The sequence below is a fragment of the Chiloscyllium plagiosum genome, unplaced genomic scaffold (genome assembly GCF_037043375.1).
Source record: "Chiloscyllium plagiosum isolate Xiang-an unplaced genomic scaffold, Cpla_swu_hap1 HiC_scaffold_25, whole genome shotgun sequence".
Lineage (NCBI taxonomy): Eukaryota > Metazoa > Chordata > Chondrichthyes > Orectolobiformes > Hemiscylliidae > Chiloscyllium > Chiloscyllium plagiosum.
The window spans coordinates 25781799-25800123 of NW_028270163.1; the positions used below are offsets into that span (position 1 = coordinate 25781799).

The following is an 18325-nucleotide window of genomic DNA, read 5'->3' on the forward strand; positions in this document are numbered from 1 at the left end:
CAAAATCTAAGCAGCATTTACATCCCTTTCGAGTTAACATTGGGAACTCTGTAATCCCTGATGATTCAAATATCCCATATGGAACCAAGAAGGCAGCAGACTGAATCACCAGCTACTGAATTACCATGTAATCACTTTATTAAAGATTAGAGAATCTGTCCTTCTTAAGTTGCAAAAATCACGTCATGATGGCAGGTTATGAATTATGTGGCCCCAACTTAAACTGGAAAAAGATATCAGAAGATAGTCTAGCTTCATGGAACTGTTGCTCTTTTAATTAGCCATGAGCTTCAGAAAAAAAAACGCTAAACTGGAGAGAACAAAAAAAAGTTGTCCTGAGCACATAAGCTGGTTGGCTTCAATTTCTGAACAAAAATGCATTCTGGTATGGAATGTGTCCAAAAGTGTTTTTAATCATTATGAAAGTTTGTGCCATGTTTCCTTACATAAATGATCATTCAGTACAGAACAAATGTTAACAGCTGACATTTGATTTTAAGCAGCCATAAAACTGTACAATGTCTCCTGTAACTATGAACATTTTTGGTTACACCATTAAAACATGAAGACATTACAAATTCAAATTTTTGTTTTACAAAAGTATCCTTTATAACAAAGCAGTGATTAAAATTCAGTAATATGAGATGGATATAGATTTTTTAATATTTTAGGAGTTCACTCACTTTAAAATCTTATTGCATACCAATTAAAATGAGCCAATTATTTTTAAAAGGAAAATTATGAGCTCACAAAGATAGCAAATCTATATATCTGATGTTTGTCCTTAGATATCTGTAAAATTTCAAACATTATTTACAAATATTGGCTATTCATTGAAGAATGCAAAACAGTTAACAGAAAAAATAGTGCACCTAATTATAAAACTACAATTACTTCATTGTGTCCAATCCATCCACAGTTGTAATACCTTTAAAAACTTGATTCAGGCACAGGTTTTTTCCTTCCAAGAGAGGAAGTGCTGTATTTCATCCTCTGCAATGTACCATATTTTTCTACATTTATGCTTCGAGCCTGTTGAGAGTTTGGTCCAGTCTTCTGAAGTGAACTTGACCTCTTCAAAGTCAATTCCTCCTTGATCATTATGTTGGATGAACTCTGTGATCGTCTAATCTCTTCCCCTGATATATTAATCCTGCCATTATTTAATTCCTGCCTGTTTTTAGCACAGCTTTTGGTTCTATTCACTCCAAGTTGTTCCCTGCTCTCGCTTGGAGACTCCTCTTTGTGCTTACCATTCAAAGCCCCATTGGAGAGAGATATACTTGACGGCATATTGACATTTTTGGCAGACCAAGATTTCTCCAATTCACTTTGCCTTTTAGAGTCCTTCTTCAAAAAGTTTGTCCTCAGAAATGCAAACTTTCTTTCATTGACTTTTGTTTCTTCTGCTTTGCTACCTTTATCTGCTTCTCGAAGATTTGGTGATGACATTGGTTCAAGATCACTGCTCCTCAAGGATAGTGACTTTTCAAGCTTCTTGCTACCATGGTGTCCTTTCTTTCTCTTCAAAGTGTCACTTAGAGCCAAGCTGCTCATTGAGCCAATACTCAGTCCACCAGTATTAGTACATGTTCTGTCATCTCTTTGATGTATGGGTTCTTCTGCTTTTATAAGTACAACTTCTGATTTGTCCGTTGCTGTTTTAGATGATTTTCTCTGAAAAGTACCTCCGCTTCCTCTTTGCTTTCCATTTCTCTTCAATGTATTTGACTTTTCGTCTACAGAATTCTCTTTATGATGGGTAGTACGGAGGCTTTTTAAAGAATCATACATTCTCTCAACACTTGCATCCCCAATCCTGTTTCCCGCAAAAGCCATGCTTTGGTTTACAGTTGAACCTTTGCCTGTCTGTTTTTTGCAGTCAGCATGGCAATCTGAATTTGACTGCTTTGATTTATCTGTTGGTGGCAGAGAGTCAGGGTCTGTGCTGCCTGTCATTATTGGTACAATGGACTCCTTTGTGCACTTGGGTCTACGACCAGACTCCAAATATTCAACCAGCGCACCAGGGATTGATTGTGGTCTGTCTTTAGCACCCAGCGACCAACGTAATGCTGCATTTTTTCCAGCTGTCTCTTTAGGTACAGATGAAGCAGATGACCCTTTCATACTAATACTTCGTCCTTGAATACCACGCACAAATGGTCGTATTTCAAAGCCACCTAGGAAAATGAACAGAAATTCAGTTACAGAACATTATGCAGCATTTTTAATAACATTCTTTCTCCCATTGAGTGCCATTAAAATCTAATAGGTTAATCTACTATTTATCTACAAATACAAAATGATATGGAGCCATGGTCCACAAAGGTCTATAGGCATCTCTCTTCATTTGAGACTGGGAGAAAATTGGTTGTGCACAGCTCATGAAAAGCAGCTCTGCAAGTATGGGGTAAGGTGAGAATGCAGAACTCCATGAACAAGCACTTCTGATATAGAGATCAAACCCATGCTGTTGGCTTTGTTCTGCATCATCTAGTCAATGAATTGTTATGTTTGATCAAAACTGAATTTTTGATTTGCATTTTTGAAGCAAACAAAGCTTTGAAAAGATTTAATAGGCACAACCTCACTTAGTTTCAGTACACATTGCAGTTTAACTGTTTCAAATTTAGCACATCAAAAATGTTTCCAACTATTTGAGCTAACCAACTTAAATTCTGGGTTTGAATCCCACCAACTCAGATAGTGTATGTTGAATTCAAAATATCTGGAATTAAAGGTCTAATGATGACCATGAATCCTTTGTCAAGTGTTGGAAAAATCCATCTGGTTCACTAATATCCTTTAGGGAAGGATATGCTGTCTTTATCTGATCTGGCCTACGTGTATCTCCAGACCCACAGCAATGTGGTTGCCTCTTAACTGACCTCTGGGATGGGCAATAAATGCTGGCCTAGCCAGTGACACTCACATCCTGTGAATGAATTAAAAAAAAAACAAGCACACCTCCTATGGCTAAGTGAAAATCACAGTCTCAAGAAGGGAAACATTGACCTCTGAGGCACTGATCTCCAATAACATTGGTTCAGGAATTCACGTCTTTAAAACCACCATATTACTGAGTTATTAACTCAGTTATTAACTCAGTTACAGCAAGTGGCAATGGCAAATCTTCCCCCAGACTCTGTTAACATATAGGGGAAAGGAAATGCAGAAAACCCTATTTGTATTATCCTAGATCACATAATGTTTGCACCTCTTTTTTGTGTTTTTCCCATTTTTATCTCACATAGCTATTGTCAAACCTCTGACCATATGCTTCAGTCATTTGTACTTTAAACAGAATGAGCGGTCCCATCAACTTAGATATCCACAGGGTTAAAAAGTACACCATGCACTGAGTTACAGGAGGTGGAGGATTGTTGGAGGTGGTAACAGGTGTTGGAGGTACTGCTGTCCTTATTAGTAGGCTGAAGGAGATAATTTGTCTTCCAAGGATGAGGAAGTCCCACCTCAGAGGTCTGCCAGCTCTAGAGAGGTTAACAGCTGTCCAGCATTTCAGGATAAAGGTGTGTGGCATTGGATCAGTACCTGATGGACCTGTGTTTAGGGGTCTTGCTGGGTGTCAAGTGAAGAAGGCGGAGGCTGGGGTTTGCAAGGATAATGTGAAGGGGGCGTTTTGGGTGAATTAAAACCTTGGGGAGCCATCAATAGCTCTGTTAAAGAAGGGCCAGTAGGACAATGGCCTGCACAGTGAAACCTGCTGTCTGGGTCACTGGATCAAGCCTGCTGCTTGGCAGCAGTGGAGTGAGGTCTTTAAATGAAAACTAATTGCCCATTTAAGGGTCTCAACTGGCCCAATGTCAGGCAAGCCACTGACCCAGATACCCCTGCCTGTGGTATCACTGCAATGGAGGCATGCACAGGCAGGTAAGCACAGGGTATGCTGCTGTTGAATGAAACAAGCCCCCCTCCCCCTACCTTTACAATGGCCAGTGGGGGAGGGAAAAATCTAACCACTGGGCCATAATCAAACTTCAATGGCAACTTGGTGCCCTTGTTATATGAAACGATGAAATAATCTAACAATAGGACTTTTGCTCAATTTGTTTGGTCAAAACTGTATTGGGATTTGCATCTTTTGAGGTGATCAGAACTTTGAAGAAATTCCACAAGCACAATCTCACTTTACACAGTTTGAGTCAAAATTGCAGTTTAATGGCTTTGCATTTAGTGCATCAAAAGTTCTCAGTGATAGAAAAGAGGCTGTGTTGCAATAAGTGTCACTCGAAAGCAGATTTAAATGTTCATAGCTCAAATTCACTGTGTGTTATAATTCGGACCCAATGCAATGACGGTTCTTGTGGTACAAGCTCTGAACCAGGAGGGTTAGTTTCAAGTCTAACTTGATCTGGAGGTTTGTATTAACAGGCTGATTAGAAAACATCGAGACACAATGCAGTATTGTAAAGCTTTGTTAGGAACTAAACAAAACAGATCAGCAAATAAACAGGTGTGGAAACCAGACATTCAGCAGCTGTGTTCCTCTCTGTACACAGTGGCTTTCAGATCATTTCAAATTAACCAGAACCTATTTCTCATGGTGTTAATCAGGTCTAAATACATGAACTCTTAAGAAACCGGTTACGCTCAAAAGTTTTTTTTAAAATAACCTGTACCATTTTTATCCTTTATTGGATTATCTGGGAAGACGGGAGAGTCAGGAGATGAAGGGAGGGATGTACAGTTAGTGGATGCACGGGATACCAAGCTCCCTCGTTTACTATCTCCGGTGAGCCGGTTAAGCCAATGATCAGAGACAGACGAGCTTGTGGATCCTGCAACAACAAAAAACAAAGAAACCCATAAAATCCACACTTTATTGGATTATAATCGACTGTTACAGTCTTACAGTATTTCACATCTGCTGCCATACAAGACCACTGAGGGGATCACAAAAACCAGCGCTTATGTTGTCTGAACTGAACAATTAACTCAGTTGCAGGCCATCATCAGGTCCCAAGTGCATTTTTGTTAGTGTTTTCTTTCCTTAAACTCCATGGGACACTTTTGTCAAAGTTTATTTTTAAAAAAATTAGTTGTTGCGGCTGTGAGAAATTAAACTTTTTATATATATCATCAAACTTTTCACTTGGTTTTCTGACATGACCTCCCGGTTCCAGCAGTACCAACTTGGATAAAGGCCAAGGCCAAAGTCCCATTCAGTTTCTATTTGCATGTCTGATTTTTTAAAAAAAATGTTAAATCTACCAGAATATTATTCATGTTACATTCAAAGGTGTACTGAACAAGCCATTCTCATCAGGTAACACATCATCAGAAAGCTGCAACAAACTCTACAGCCCCAGGGAGGAGGGAGAAGTGGGCAAGAGGTTAAAGGATTCAGCCAGATCAGAGGCCCAAACATCCATAGGGTCTTAACAGCAGATGCCTGTTTAAATAAAATGTTGCAGGTCTCCACACAACAGCTGGCCAAATTGGCACAATGTCTAGCAGGCAGGAGCAGGAACATGAGGCAGGAAGCCACATCAGGGGAGTTAGTGGGGATTGTTGCTGGCATTTAGTGGGGTTTCAGAGCCAGGGCCTTTAACTGTCCTTCCCTGCCTGCCTCCTGGTATCCATGACTACCTGTGGATTAAAAATTCAACTTAGCTTTGAATATATTCAATGACCTCACCTCTATTGCTTTTTGAATGACTCTCAGAGAAGAAAACGTCTTCCTCAATTCTGTCTTATATTGGACATCCCTTGTTTTGAAACCGCACCCCTAGATTTCAATTCTGCTTTAAGAGAAAGTATCCTATCAGCATCTACCTGTCAAGTCTACTCAACCTTTGTACGGTCACCTTATTGAAATATGTAGGACCTATAAGGCTGACAAGTGAATCACACACTATTATAGCAATGAACTGCAGCTGCTACGATCCACATACCTGCCACGGAACTGTTGGCTGACCAAGGGGGAATGGTGTTCCTTTTTTGGTAAAAGAGTATGTAGGCGCCACGAGTACAAACCTCTTCTTCTGGAATCAGCTCTGCGTTACTGTCATCATAATCATACCACTGCCCATCCACAGAGTTTCTGCAGTATGCTGATAAAACAAAAAGTAAAATCAATCAACCAGAATAAAAGAGCTGCAGTTTTCAGCACTTCTCCATTAATTTCCACAAGATCCCAGTACACTATAGACTCATTGATACAACCCATTCATTCAAAACTAGTTGAATTCTATGAGCCATATATCTTGAAAGTAAAGGCATTTATGTCTGAGGCCCTGTTACGTTGATAGAAGAATGACACAGGTTGGGCTTAAATGTTAGTGGACATAAATATTTTGCATATTTCATAAAATAACTTTAAATCTTTTGTAGCAGCTATGCAAATATATCTTTTAGAATGCGTTTGGAGTGCTTGCTATATTCAAATGTATTAAACAAAATAATGTCCTCTTGGGAGGAGGGGTATCACTCTTAAGGTCACCTGAACCCATCCTGTTTTCTGAGTCAATTCCAAACTTGTGGGATTGATTCCAGCTTGGACCTTTTGTTTTAACACTACAGTCATGGGACGTAGGTGTCACAACCTATCCATATTTGCCCTCTGGAAGGAGGTGGAAAGCCACCAGTAAGTGACTGACTAGGCTATTTCAGAGCTCAGTTGAGAGTCAAGCCCATTGATGTAGTTTCAAAGTCCAATCCAGCTAAGGAAGAAAATATAGTACTTCATGGACATTAGTGAATCATTTGAACTTTTATAACAATACAGTAAAACCAGCTCTGTCATTTTTAAAAATCATGGCAGGTCTAATGGTGGCCTCAACTATCCTGTCTACTCACTATACTCTTTCACTTCCTTGATAGTCAAGGATTTAAGCAGACAGAATGAATCTTTACCCTAGGCACAGTACTCAGCCTTAAACCTATTCATTGGTCCTGCCTCCACCATTCTCTAGAGAATAGAATTCCACAGATTAAACATCTTATGAGAGAAAAGCATTCTTGTCACCTCCATTGTAATGGATGGAAGACCCTTATTTTTAAACTGTGTATCCTGCTTCTAGTCTCTTTCACCAAGGGGTAATGTCCTGTCAGCAATCTCTCTGTTATGGCCCATCAATATGTTTTAATAAGATCAACTCTCAGTCTTCGTAATGTGCAAAGGGTAAAGATTTATTCTGTCTGCTTGCTATTTGTGAGTCTGCCCTTCATTCCAGGAACTGGTTGAGTGAAATTTCTCTGAACTGATTCTAATGCAATTATACTCTTTCTTAAATAAGGAGACCAAAAATGTACACAGATGTGGTCACATCATGACTTGTTCCTGAGCTGAAAGGCTTTTCTTAAGAAAGGGTGAATATGAGTGGCCTTAATCCATTGGAAATTACAAGGATGAGATTTTATCTTATTGAAATATACAAGATCCTGAAGAGACTGGATAGGGCAGATATCAGAAGGACTGTTTCTCTTGTGGGAAAAACTAAAATTACAGGACACAGTTCAAGAAGAGGCCTCCTTTTTTCGAGAGAGGAGGAGAATTTTTCTTCTTTCAGCATATTGTCACTCCATGAAATTCTCTTTTCTTGAAGAGCATGAAAGATGGGTGTTGAATTTATTCAAGGTTGAATTAGGTAGATTTTTGATAGACAGGGAGGCAAGGATGACACGGTGCAGACAGAAGTGGAAAGTGGAGCTGAAACCACACCCTGATCAGCCGATATTTTACTGAACAGTGGAACAGTCTCGAAAGGCCAAGTGACCTGCTCCTTATTCTATTTTCACCAATATCCTGTCCAACTGTTTCAACTTTTTTTTTTACTGTATTTCCCTTGCAAATAATAAAATTCCATTTGCTTTTCTAATCATATGCTGCAGCTGCAAACTAATTTCTTGTGCTTCAGTACCAGAGCATCTAGAACTATCCTGCTCTGGACCACAGAGTTCAGTATTTTGTCTCCATTTAGACAAAACACTGCTTTCCTGTTCTTCTGTCAAAGCGGGCAAGTTTATATTTAGTTACATTTTACTCCATCTGCCTCTTCTGGCGCACTCACTTGATCTATTTATATCTCTTTGCATCTCCTTATGTCCCCTTCACAAAGTACTCTCCTATCTCTCTTGTGTCAATAGCAAATTTACAAACTGAACAGCCATGCCTTCATCCAGTCATTAATCTAGATTATAATTAACTGATTTTTGTTTCACCCCACTGGTTATATCTTAGAGTCGTGGAATCATCCAGCACAAATACAGAGCCTTCCATCCAACTCGTCCACACCGACCACGTTTCCCAGACTAAACTAGTCCCAACTGCCTGTGTTTGGCCCATATCCATCTAAACCTTTCCTGTTCATGTACCTGTCCAAATATCTTTTAAATGTTGTAATTATAGCTGCAACTTCCGCTTCCTCTGGCAGTTCATTCCACATTCGAACCACCCTCTGTGTGAGAAAAGGTGCCCCCCAGTCTCTTTAAATCTTTCTCCTCTCACCTTAAAAATACACCCTCTAATTTTGAACTCCCCTACTCGAGGGAAAAGACCTTTGCTACTCTTCTTATCTACGCCCTCATGATTTTATAAACATCTATAAAGGTCACTCTTCAACCTTCTACATTCAATGAAAAAAGTCCCAGCCTATTCAGCCTCTCCTGAAAGCTCAAACCCGCCTGTCCTGGCAACTTCCTTATAAATCTTTTCTGAAGTCTTTCCAATTTAATAATATCCTTCCTATAGCAGGGCAACCAGAATTGTACACCATACCCTAAATGTAGTATCATTAACATTCTGTACAACCCCAACATATGTCCCAACTCCTTTACTCAAAGGTCTGAGCAATGAAGGCAAGCGTGCTAAATGCTGTCTTCACCACCTTGTCTACCTGTGATGCAACTTTCAACGAACCATGCACCTAAACTTCTCAATCTCTCGACTACATTACTCAGGTTCTCACTATTAACTGTATAAGTCCTGCCCTTGTTCGTTTTACTAAAATATAATACGTTCTAAATAAAACTCTGCCACTCATTAGCTCATTGGCCCAATTGATCAAGATCCCTTTGTAATCTTAGATGACTTTCTTCACTGTCCACTGAACCACAAATTTTGGTTGCCAATTCAAAATGAACCATTTATGCTTATTCTGTTAGATAATCAATCTATCCTACTAAGGCCTCCCTAATAATAGATTCCAGCATCTTACTTATGACAGCTGAACTGTCTGTAATTTCCTGCTTTTTGTCCGTCTCCTTTCTAAAATACACAATTTACTTTGGCTGATAGGACCATTCCAAGCTGATAGGACCATTCCAGAATCTAATCTCAGTAATTTTAGAAATTTGCAACCAACCCTTTATCTATCTCAGCAGCCATTTCCTTTAAGATCTGAGGATGGAGTTCATCTTACTTGGGAACTTGTCAGCCTTTATTTCTAATAATTTTATCAGTGCCTATTCTCTGATGATTGTAATTTTGTAAGTTCCTCCCTTCCTTTCACCTCTTGATTTACAATTATTTCTGGGATGTACTGCTCACCTTTTTTTTTTACTTTATTCTGTAACAGGATGAGGACGTCGCTGGCTCGGCAGCATTTATTGCCCATCCCTAATTGCCCAGAGGGCAGTTGAGAGTCAACCACATTGTTGTGGGTCTGGAGTCACATGTAGGCCAGACCAGGTAAGGATGGCAGACTTCCTTCCTTAAAGGATGCTAGTGAACCAGTTGGATTTTTACAACAATTGACAATGGATTTACATTAGTCATTAGATTCTTAATTCCAGATATTTATTGAATTCAAATTCCACCATCTGCCATGGTGGGTTTTGAAGCCAGGTCCCCAGAACATTGCCTGGGTCTCTGGATTAACAGTCCAGTGATAATACTGCTAGGCCTCGTCTCCCCTGATTGGCACTCTACCACCTCATTCACTTACTTGTCCCCATCCTAACCACTTGCCTGACATCCTACCTGGTCAGCCATATGCAAACCTATTCCATCACCCATCGACTCCATATCCATTTAGACACTAACCTTCTCTAAGTAGTTGACAGAAGTGGTTTGGACATCTAAACATGGAGGTACATCCCTAACAGCAGTCGAGATGTACCTACTGCAGCAGTTCAAGGAGGCAGTTCATCACCACCTTCTCAAGGGCAAGTAGTAATGGTCAATAAATGTTGGTACTGCCAGCAATACCCACATTCTGCCAAAATGGCCCTGGAAATACAGATTGGTTGTACATTCTCTTTCTGCTGAGGACATTGAGTCCAGGCATAGCAAAAGTGCAGGTATGGTTTCATATCCAAAATGTGAAGATTCTCATATTGGTAAACTCAGTCAGTGCGGGAATTGAACCCATGCATTGCTCTGCATTATAAACAACCCATCCAACTAATTGAACCCGCAAGGTAAAGAAGTTATTATTAATTTTGTTATTTGTTTCTCCTGTGTATAAGTCAAAAATCACATCACCACTGTACCCAATTAATGATTGTTCCCTGATTGTTAACTGATACTAAATGCAGTTAAAACAATCCAGTTGAGAGCTAATGAAAAACAAGCAAATACAATGCCGCAATGTGTTATGCAGATTAAAAAAAACATTTATGAAGAGGTGTGGTTCATTGGGGTGAAGGTTGAGTAGGGCAACAAGTAAACAACTGTTTCCTCTACAAGCGATCTGGTAATTTCCTGTTTCTATTATAACCCTAACAATAGTTCAACATGATTTTGCGAAGTTTTAATATTTTACGAAAAGTTCAAGCACCTTCAATTTTGTGCTTTGATTGGTTTTCATTTAATATTTCAATTTGGTTGTGATCACGTTTAGGATGCTTAAGTGCTTAAGCAACAGATTGTGCTACCATATACTATACACTCAAATCATCTGACTCAGCTGAAGTAAAAAGGGATCCAGACATCATCTTGTAAAAAACCCCATACTTAAATGGAAGATCGGATACATAACAATGCTGCTTTTCAGCCTTGTATGTATATTGTGAATTCCTCATGTTCAATTTTCTCTATATTTATCATATTTTGGACAAAATGGTTCTGTGCTGTGACTTGATGTACACAACACATCAGTAACTGGATTTCTGATCCACCTATCGCATACCACCTTAAATGGGATTCTCCAGGTGCAAGAGGGGGCAAGCACTATTACCTGACACTGATGCTAGTTCAGAGTCCAGAGATACAAGGTCAGTGCCCATCACACATCACTGTACAGACTAACTCCCTAATTCACGTCCAGTGACATTTCTACAATGTTATTAATGTACAATCACAACTGTTCTCATTCTCCTGTGAACAACTGGTAAAAGAAAAAGGAGCGGAACTAATTGAAACTGCCTGTCGCTTCACTGTTTTGAGCTAAATAAATCAGAGAAATCAAACAACCACTTTGAAAAAAAAATCTACTTTACATGGAAAGCAAAATAGGACAAAAGTTTATTTTAATGACTTCACATGAATCATAGAATCCCTATAGTGTGGAAGCAGACCATTCGGCCCATCAAGGTTCACAATGTTCCCTCTGAAGAACATCGCACCTGGAAATACCCGCCTACAAACCTGTATTTCCAATGGCTAATCCAACTTGCCTACACATCCCTGGATACTATGGACCTAACTTGTGCATCTTTGGACTGTGGGGGGAAATTGGAGTACACAGAGGAAACCCATGCAGGCACAGGGAGAACGTGTAAACCCCACACAGACAGTTGTTCAAGAGTGGAATCAAACCCAAACCTCTGATGCAGTAAGGCAGCAGTGCTAACCACTGAGCCACTATGCCACCAAGCAAAGTTAAAATGGGGGAGGACAAACAGATTATAGAACCAGAAATGCAAAATTCAATAAGTAATATGTGCAACATTTTGTATCAATTGAGGACATTTTAACAGATAATAATTCTAAATAATCTGAAAACAAAAAAGCATTTTCTTATAAGGAGGGGGTAACTCTGTCAAATTTTGTGAAACAACAGGTCAATTTATTGATCACTCCATTCAAAAGAAAGAGGCCTTAACATAAAATGATCAGTTGGAAACCATCAATGACGAAATTTGATCTGTAATGGGGCAGATATTAAAAACATCTTGTAAAGATTTATCTTGTAAAGGGGTAGCCTTTAGCTGAAATATTATACCTCCTTCCGTATTTAAGGCACTATTTTTAATGGATGAATGGAATGATAAGTAAAGGTATGTTTCATGTGTATGCTGATAAATTACATTGTTGCAAGCTCATCTTGCCACTTTGCTTTCCTTACAATTTAGTCAGCAATTCCCATTAAAATTTCCTATAACCTATTTTTCTAATCAACCGTTCAGAGATGTTAATACAAATCATGCTGCAGGTGGGTCTTGAACCCAGCCTCATGGTCTAGGGGCATGGATGCTACCACTACACCACAGGAGACCTTTTTACAGACTTGGGATCTTTTCGTTGTGATCAGCCCAACAGTATCAGCTACAATATACTGTAAACAGAAGAGCCTTGGGAAAAGTGGATGAGCAGAGAGATCTGGGAGTTCAGGTCCATTGTACCCTGAAGGTGGCAGCACAGGTGGATAGAGTGGTCAAGAAGGCATATGGTTTGCTTGCCTTCATTGGACGGGGTATTGAGTATTAGAGCTGGCAGGTCATGTTAAAATTGTACAAGACATTGGTTCGGCTGCATTTAGAATACCGTGTACAGTTCTGGTTGCCACATTACCAAAAGGATGTGGACGCTTTGGAGAGGGTGCAGAGAAGGTTTATGAGGATGTTGCCTGGTATGGAAGGTGCTAGCTATGAACAGAGGTTGAGTAGGTTAGGATTGCTTTCATTAGAAAAAAGGAGATTGAGGGGGGACCTGATTGAGGTCTACAAAATCATGAAGGGTATAGACAGGGTAGTTTGAGATAAGCTTTTTCCCAGTGTGAGGGATTCAATAACAAGAGGTCATGCGTTCAAGGTTAGAGGTGAAAAATTTAAGGGGGATAGATGATGCAAGTACTTTACACAGAGGGTGGTAGGTGCCTGGAACGCGTTGCCAGCAGAGGTAGTAGAGGTAGGCACGGTAGATTCATTTAAGATGCATCTGGACAGATGCATGAGTAGGTGGGGAGCAGAGGGATACAGATGCTTAGGAATTGGGCGACAGGTTTAGACAGTAGATTTGGATCGGCTCAGGCTTGGAGGGCCGAAGGGTCTGTTCCTGGGTTGTAAATTTTCTTTGTTCTTTCTCAATTTCAAACCAACAAAACGTCCAAAAATATTATTTTGTATTAACATGGCCTGTATTCCATCAGCTAAAAGACAAAAACCATGTTGCATTTTACTGTATTAGTTACACTCATAAAAATATTTTACCGAACATTTCATTTGTGTTTAGAGTACAATGTATTGTGGAAAAGTAATAGAAATTGTAAACAGTACATTCACACAATATTAAATAAATTGCTTGTTCAAAGTTCTTCACAGTGTAAACATATTTTAATCAGAGGACCAGAGAATGTAAATAAAACTTTGAAACTTGAACTAATTAATTAGTTACTTTTTTGTACACAGTTTGGCAATAATAAAAAAATGAGGGAAAAGAACTGGGTTAGACCTTGAAAAATCCAATAAAATTTAGGTCCCTTCTCATTGGTTCCATTTCATAAGACAGCTCGACACTGTTCTGTCAATAATATCAAGTTGCAGAATGCACCCTCTTAAAAAAAAAGAACACCACACTGGTCACAAACCCCTTTCTCAATCCTAATGGATTTCTGGGTTACTGCCCAGAAATTTTAATATCATTCCCAGATGGGTTCCCCACACTGCTCACAATCCCCTTCCACTGAGAGCCAGTACTCTCCAATTCCAGAGTTATCCTAGTGATGCTGAAGCTACTCTTTCGAATATCTGCAATCCCTAGATCTATCTGTGAATAAACCCCAGTGCTCCTTGTATCTCCCTCCAGTGTGGTGGGAACTTGAGAATCATGGCCTTCCTACTGGATTATGTGATCCCATTCCATTTACTGGTAGATCCCAGACTCTTTCCGCAGTGTTCTACAGTTCGAGGACTGCTTCAAATACAGATTAACCAGTGCTTCGGTTAATCCTTCTCAGCCTAATGCTGCTTTCTCACAAAATTTCTGAGAAATCATGAGCAATATTATTCGGAGAGTTGACAGCGTATAATTAATTGCTGGCTATTCTGCAGAAACTATAGTCCATGGATTGAAAATGCATTTACTATCAAATAGTGAATTGATGCAGTACAGTTACTTAATTAATTATTAATTACTTTATCAACTCACTCTTGCCAATCTGTGCAGACATTGTAAGGAAATTGTGTTTTGGGATCAGAGTTTTACTGCTGCAATTGTTGCTCCAACACACCGGTAATTACAGTCAAATTCAATGGTTATTTTAACAGAAATTATAGCATGACCAATTAAATGCAATACAATCAGTTGTGGCTTCAAGTATTATCAGTGTCGACATGATAATAAAACATTGGGGAACACCAGAAGTGCATACAATTCTAAGAAATCAAATGTCTATATAGTGAAGACTTCTTGTAATGGCTGCTCACTATAAAACTAGTGATTATACTTAAGATGTGTTCTTTTGTTTAGAATGCATATTGAGGACAGTTATAATGCGGGCTATTCTGAATGATATAAATGTTAATTGCAAAATAATGAGCTTTTCTGCAAATTTGAATGAAGCGTGGCACAGGACAAAGTTATATAGAAGGTGTAATGTACCCAATGTTGTTGGGCATTATCAATGGGTCTTCTGTAGGGATGTTGCTGTGAATTAAATGATATTCTGACTTGCAGGTATAGAAGTGAATGCAGAAGCTTAGTCCTCTCCAGGTCACAAAATGTTACTGCTGATTAACTGAGGCTAAGGCAATTCAGAATTGACAAGTCAGGAAAGCTGAACATTGAAATACACTTACGTATTTCAGAAACTAGCCAAGTACACAAGATTTTGAGATTGTTCTGAATTACTAACATGATATGGAAAGATAAACAATAAGATTACATGCTTTACAGGTGTGAAAATGGAATAATATTGACTGTCATAAGTGTACCGAGGGGTTGCTGGCCTACCTGTATAGTGACCTCCTTGCATGCTCCCGTGGTGATTGCACACGGCATACAAATCATACAAGTAGTTTTCATGATTACTTCCTGAAGGAAAACGTGGTCTCCGCCATGGTGACCAGTGGGATAAAAAATTCTTGGTGTTCTGAGTTCGTTTTGCTACATGAGGTGTCATATCGAGGCCACTTAGTGGGAATTTTACCAGAGTAGAGAGTTTAGTTCTTCTCTCTCCCATCTGAAAATTTAATTGTCACACATTAACTTTCAATGGCTTCTGTAATGTGCTAAAATCCCTAAAAATGAAAAATTAGGTATTAGCATAATTTTGTACGCAAGTTACTGATTTTCATCATCCTTTTAGTGCTTACAATTCACAGAGTGAAAGGAAAAGAGTCTATTCACATGAGGCTGACCAATTAAATCTCTTGCAAAGTGAACAGAATTACAAGTGTCGGCAGCTCTGCAAACAATAATTGCATTACTAGCTCCTCAACCCTTTAAATGTCAGTACAGGGTGTGTAATTAATTGTGCTTTCTCTGTGTGTGTGAAATGCTTATGACACCAAAGAAAAACACCTCTGACCAATTCCATCAAGAGCATTAACAATGACCTGTTTAACATTCATTCACAGATGTGGACACTGCTGGCTAGGGAAACATTAATTCCCTCTCTCTCGTTGCCCTTGTGAAGGTGGTGGCAAGTTGCCTTCTTGGACCTCTGCAGTCCACATGGTATAGGTACACCCACAGCCCTGTTAGGAAGCACGTTCTGTCCTAATCCAAAAAAATAAGTACTTACAGAGAATTCAAGTCGATACCTTGATGTTTGATCTTTATTTCAGTTCCGTAAAACCGTAATACATAGCAGCAGAGCAGGCCAGTCATTCCATCAAGTTTACTTCGCAATTTAATAAGACGATTGCTGGTCTATAATCCTCAACTTCACTTTCCTACCTTTTTCCCATATATCTCAATTCCCAACTGATTAAATGTCATTAAATTTAAACCCATTAAACGTCCAATACAAAGACACAGAATTGTTATTATAAACAAATCTGTTTGAAGTGTAATTGTGTGTAAATGTTTGTAACTAGTTTAAATGAAATGAATGGTAGTTTTGCTAAAACAACAAAAGAACTTCATCATACCGTAAGATACGTCGCTACAATCACAAAACACAGTTTTAACTCAATACAGGGAAATGTATTTGATAGGACAAGGCCCTATCTATGCACTGAGGTAGGCTGAATTAGGAATACTATTGCAGTATTTTTTGATATATTGTTTATAGCTCACTATTCCTAAAAATGAAACTGTATGAAATAGCCTATCTATAAATATAACCACACAATAACGTACACTCTATGCAGTTGCCAAAGAGAGTCAGTTTATACCAAACTTATTCTCAAAGGAGCAAAAATGGTTAAATAAATTAGTTATGCAAAATTTAATGCTGAAATACCTGTCGGAATCGCTTCAGATGAATTATAAGAATGTCAGGCAGCGTCCATAGATTAAGCTTGACCATCCCCTGCTGAAGATTTTTACAATGAGGGCATCGCCATGCATCATCTGGGGCTAACTGCAGAGAAACAAGTGTACCACATTGACCTTCAAAGTTCTTGTCGGGCTGAAGGTATAACTTTCAACTGAAAATAAAATTTCATGTTAATTTAGTTCCCTATTCACACTAATTGAGTGCACAGACATAATGTTGTCTGGCACCACAAGCTGATAATCAATAATTTATGATCAACAATTTGCCACTTATAAAAATGCTTATAATATGAACATACAAACATATGCGCATGTGAACAAGCAACAAGCGTAGGCCATTTGCTCCTTTGAGCCTGCTCTGTCATTCAGTAAGATCATGGCTGATCTGATTTTAATCTCAACTTTACACTCCTGCATATCCCTGATCATTTTTAATCTACTTGGTAATCAAGAATCTATTCACCTCTGCCATATTTATAGCTTCTGCACCCATTGCCCTTTGAGGAAGGGAATTCCAAAGTCTAACAACCCTTCAAGAAAAAAATATGTTTCCTCATCTCAGTTTTAAATAGGTGCCTCTTGTTTTTCAACTCTGACCCCCAGTTATAGATGCTCCCACAAGAGGAAATATCCTTTCAAAATCAACCTGGTCAAGTTTCCTCAGGATCTTTGATGGTTCAATTAAGCCACCTTTAACTCTTCTAAACTCTAAAGGATATAGGCTTGGCTTGACTAGCCTTTCACCATGAGACAATTCACTCATTCCAACTGCCTCCAACACATTACCATGCTTCCATAAGTATGGTGATCAGTACAGTACATAGTGCTCTAGATATAGTCTCATAAATGCCCTGTATAACTGAGGCATTAGCTCCATACTCTTGCATTCAATTTCCCTTACAATAAAGAAAGTCTGATTATTTGCTGGCCCTGCACACTTCTGAGATTTATGTGTGAGGAGATTCAGATCTCTCTGCATCTCAGAGTTCTGCAACCTTTCACCATTTCAATAAATGGCTTCTTTTTTATTCTTTCTGTCGCAGTGGACCATTTCCTATCTTCCCAAATTGTGCTCTATTTGTCAGGTCTTAACCTATCCATATCCCTTTTTAAGCTCTGATGTCCTTGTCACAAGTCACTTTTCTATCTATCTTTGTGTCATCAGCAAACATAGCTACTATACCTTCAATCCCTTCATCCAATTATTTAATATAAACTGGAGAGAGGAGAGGACCCAGCAACGATACCTGTGGCACAGCACTCATGATACGGCTCCTGTGAAACGCCTCAAGCTATTTACTCTGTTAAATGTGCTAATTGCCACCACTGATCATTTTAAAAGATGCAGCTAAATTCTGTCTCTCACCAGTAATGGGTGTACTGCCCTGTATTTGTTGGACAGCCCAACTGTCCTCTTTACCTGTTCCTCCTTGGTGTATAGTTCAAAGCACTCGGCCAATGTACAGCTGTGTGCCTGCTGATGTGCCTGCTGTTGAATCCGAACACTCTCTCCATCCTGGACAACTTCTTCCTGAATATTTCCAAACAAGCTGTAAAGCAAAGACATATGCTACTGCAGTTACACATTTTATTGAAGCCTTATTGATCTGGCAAATGGTGCATCAGAATACACTGCTTTGGAAAACCATTACAATTCAGCCACTTAATCCTAAACAATACTGGTCTCTGTCACTTATATCTCTGAATAATTATCTTCACAAAAATTATGCTTATTCTTAAAATTGTTGACGTAGT

General features: G+C 39.0%; 1 protein-coding gene across 1 annotated transcript in view; it reads right to left on the reverse strand.

Moving 5' to 3' along the window:
- Positions 1-393: 393 nt before the first annotated feature.
- Positions 394-18325, reverse strand: part of usp43a (ubiquitin specific peptidase 43a) — a 471198-nt gene continuing 453266 nt past the window's right edge. The window contains exons 11-16 of the mRNA XM_043714590.2: positions 17991-18120; positions 16536-16655; positions 15080-15308; positions 5919-6077; positions 4644-4802; positions 394-2183 (exon numbers count right to left, since the gene is read on the reverse strand). Coding sequence (XP_043570525.2) covers positions 931-2183; positions 4644-4802; positions 5919-6077; positions 15080-15308; positions 16536-16655; positions 17991-18120 — 2050 coding nt within the window. The 3' untranslated portion in view covers positions 394-930. The remainder of the gene's footprint in view (positions 2184-4643; positions 4803-5918; positions 6078-15079; positions 15309-16535; positions 16656-17990; positions 18121-18325) is intronic.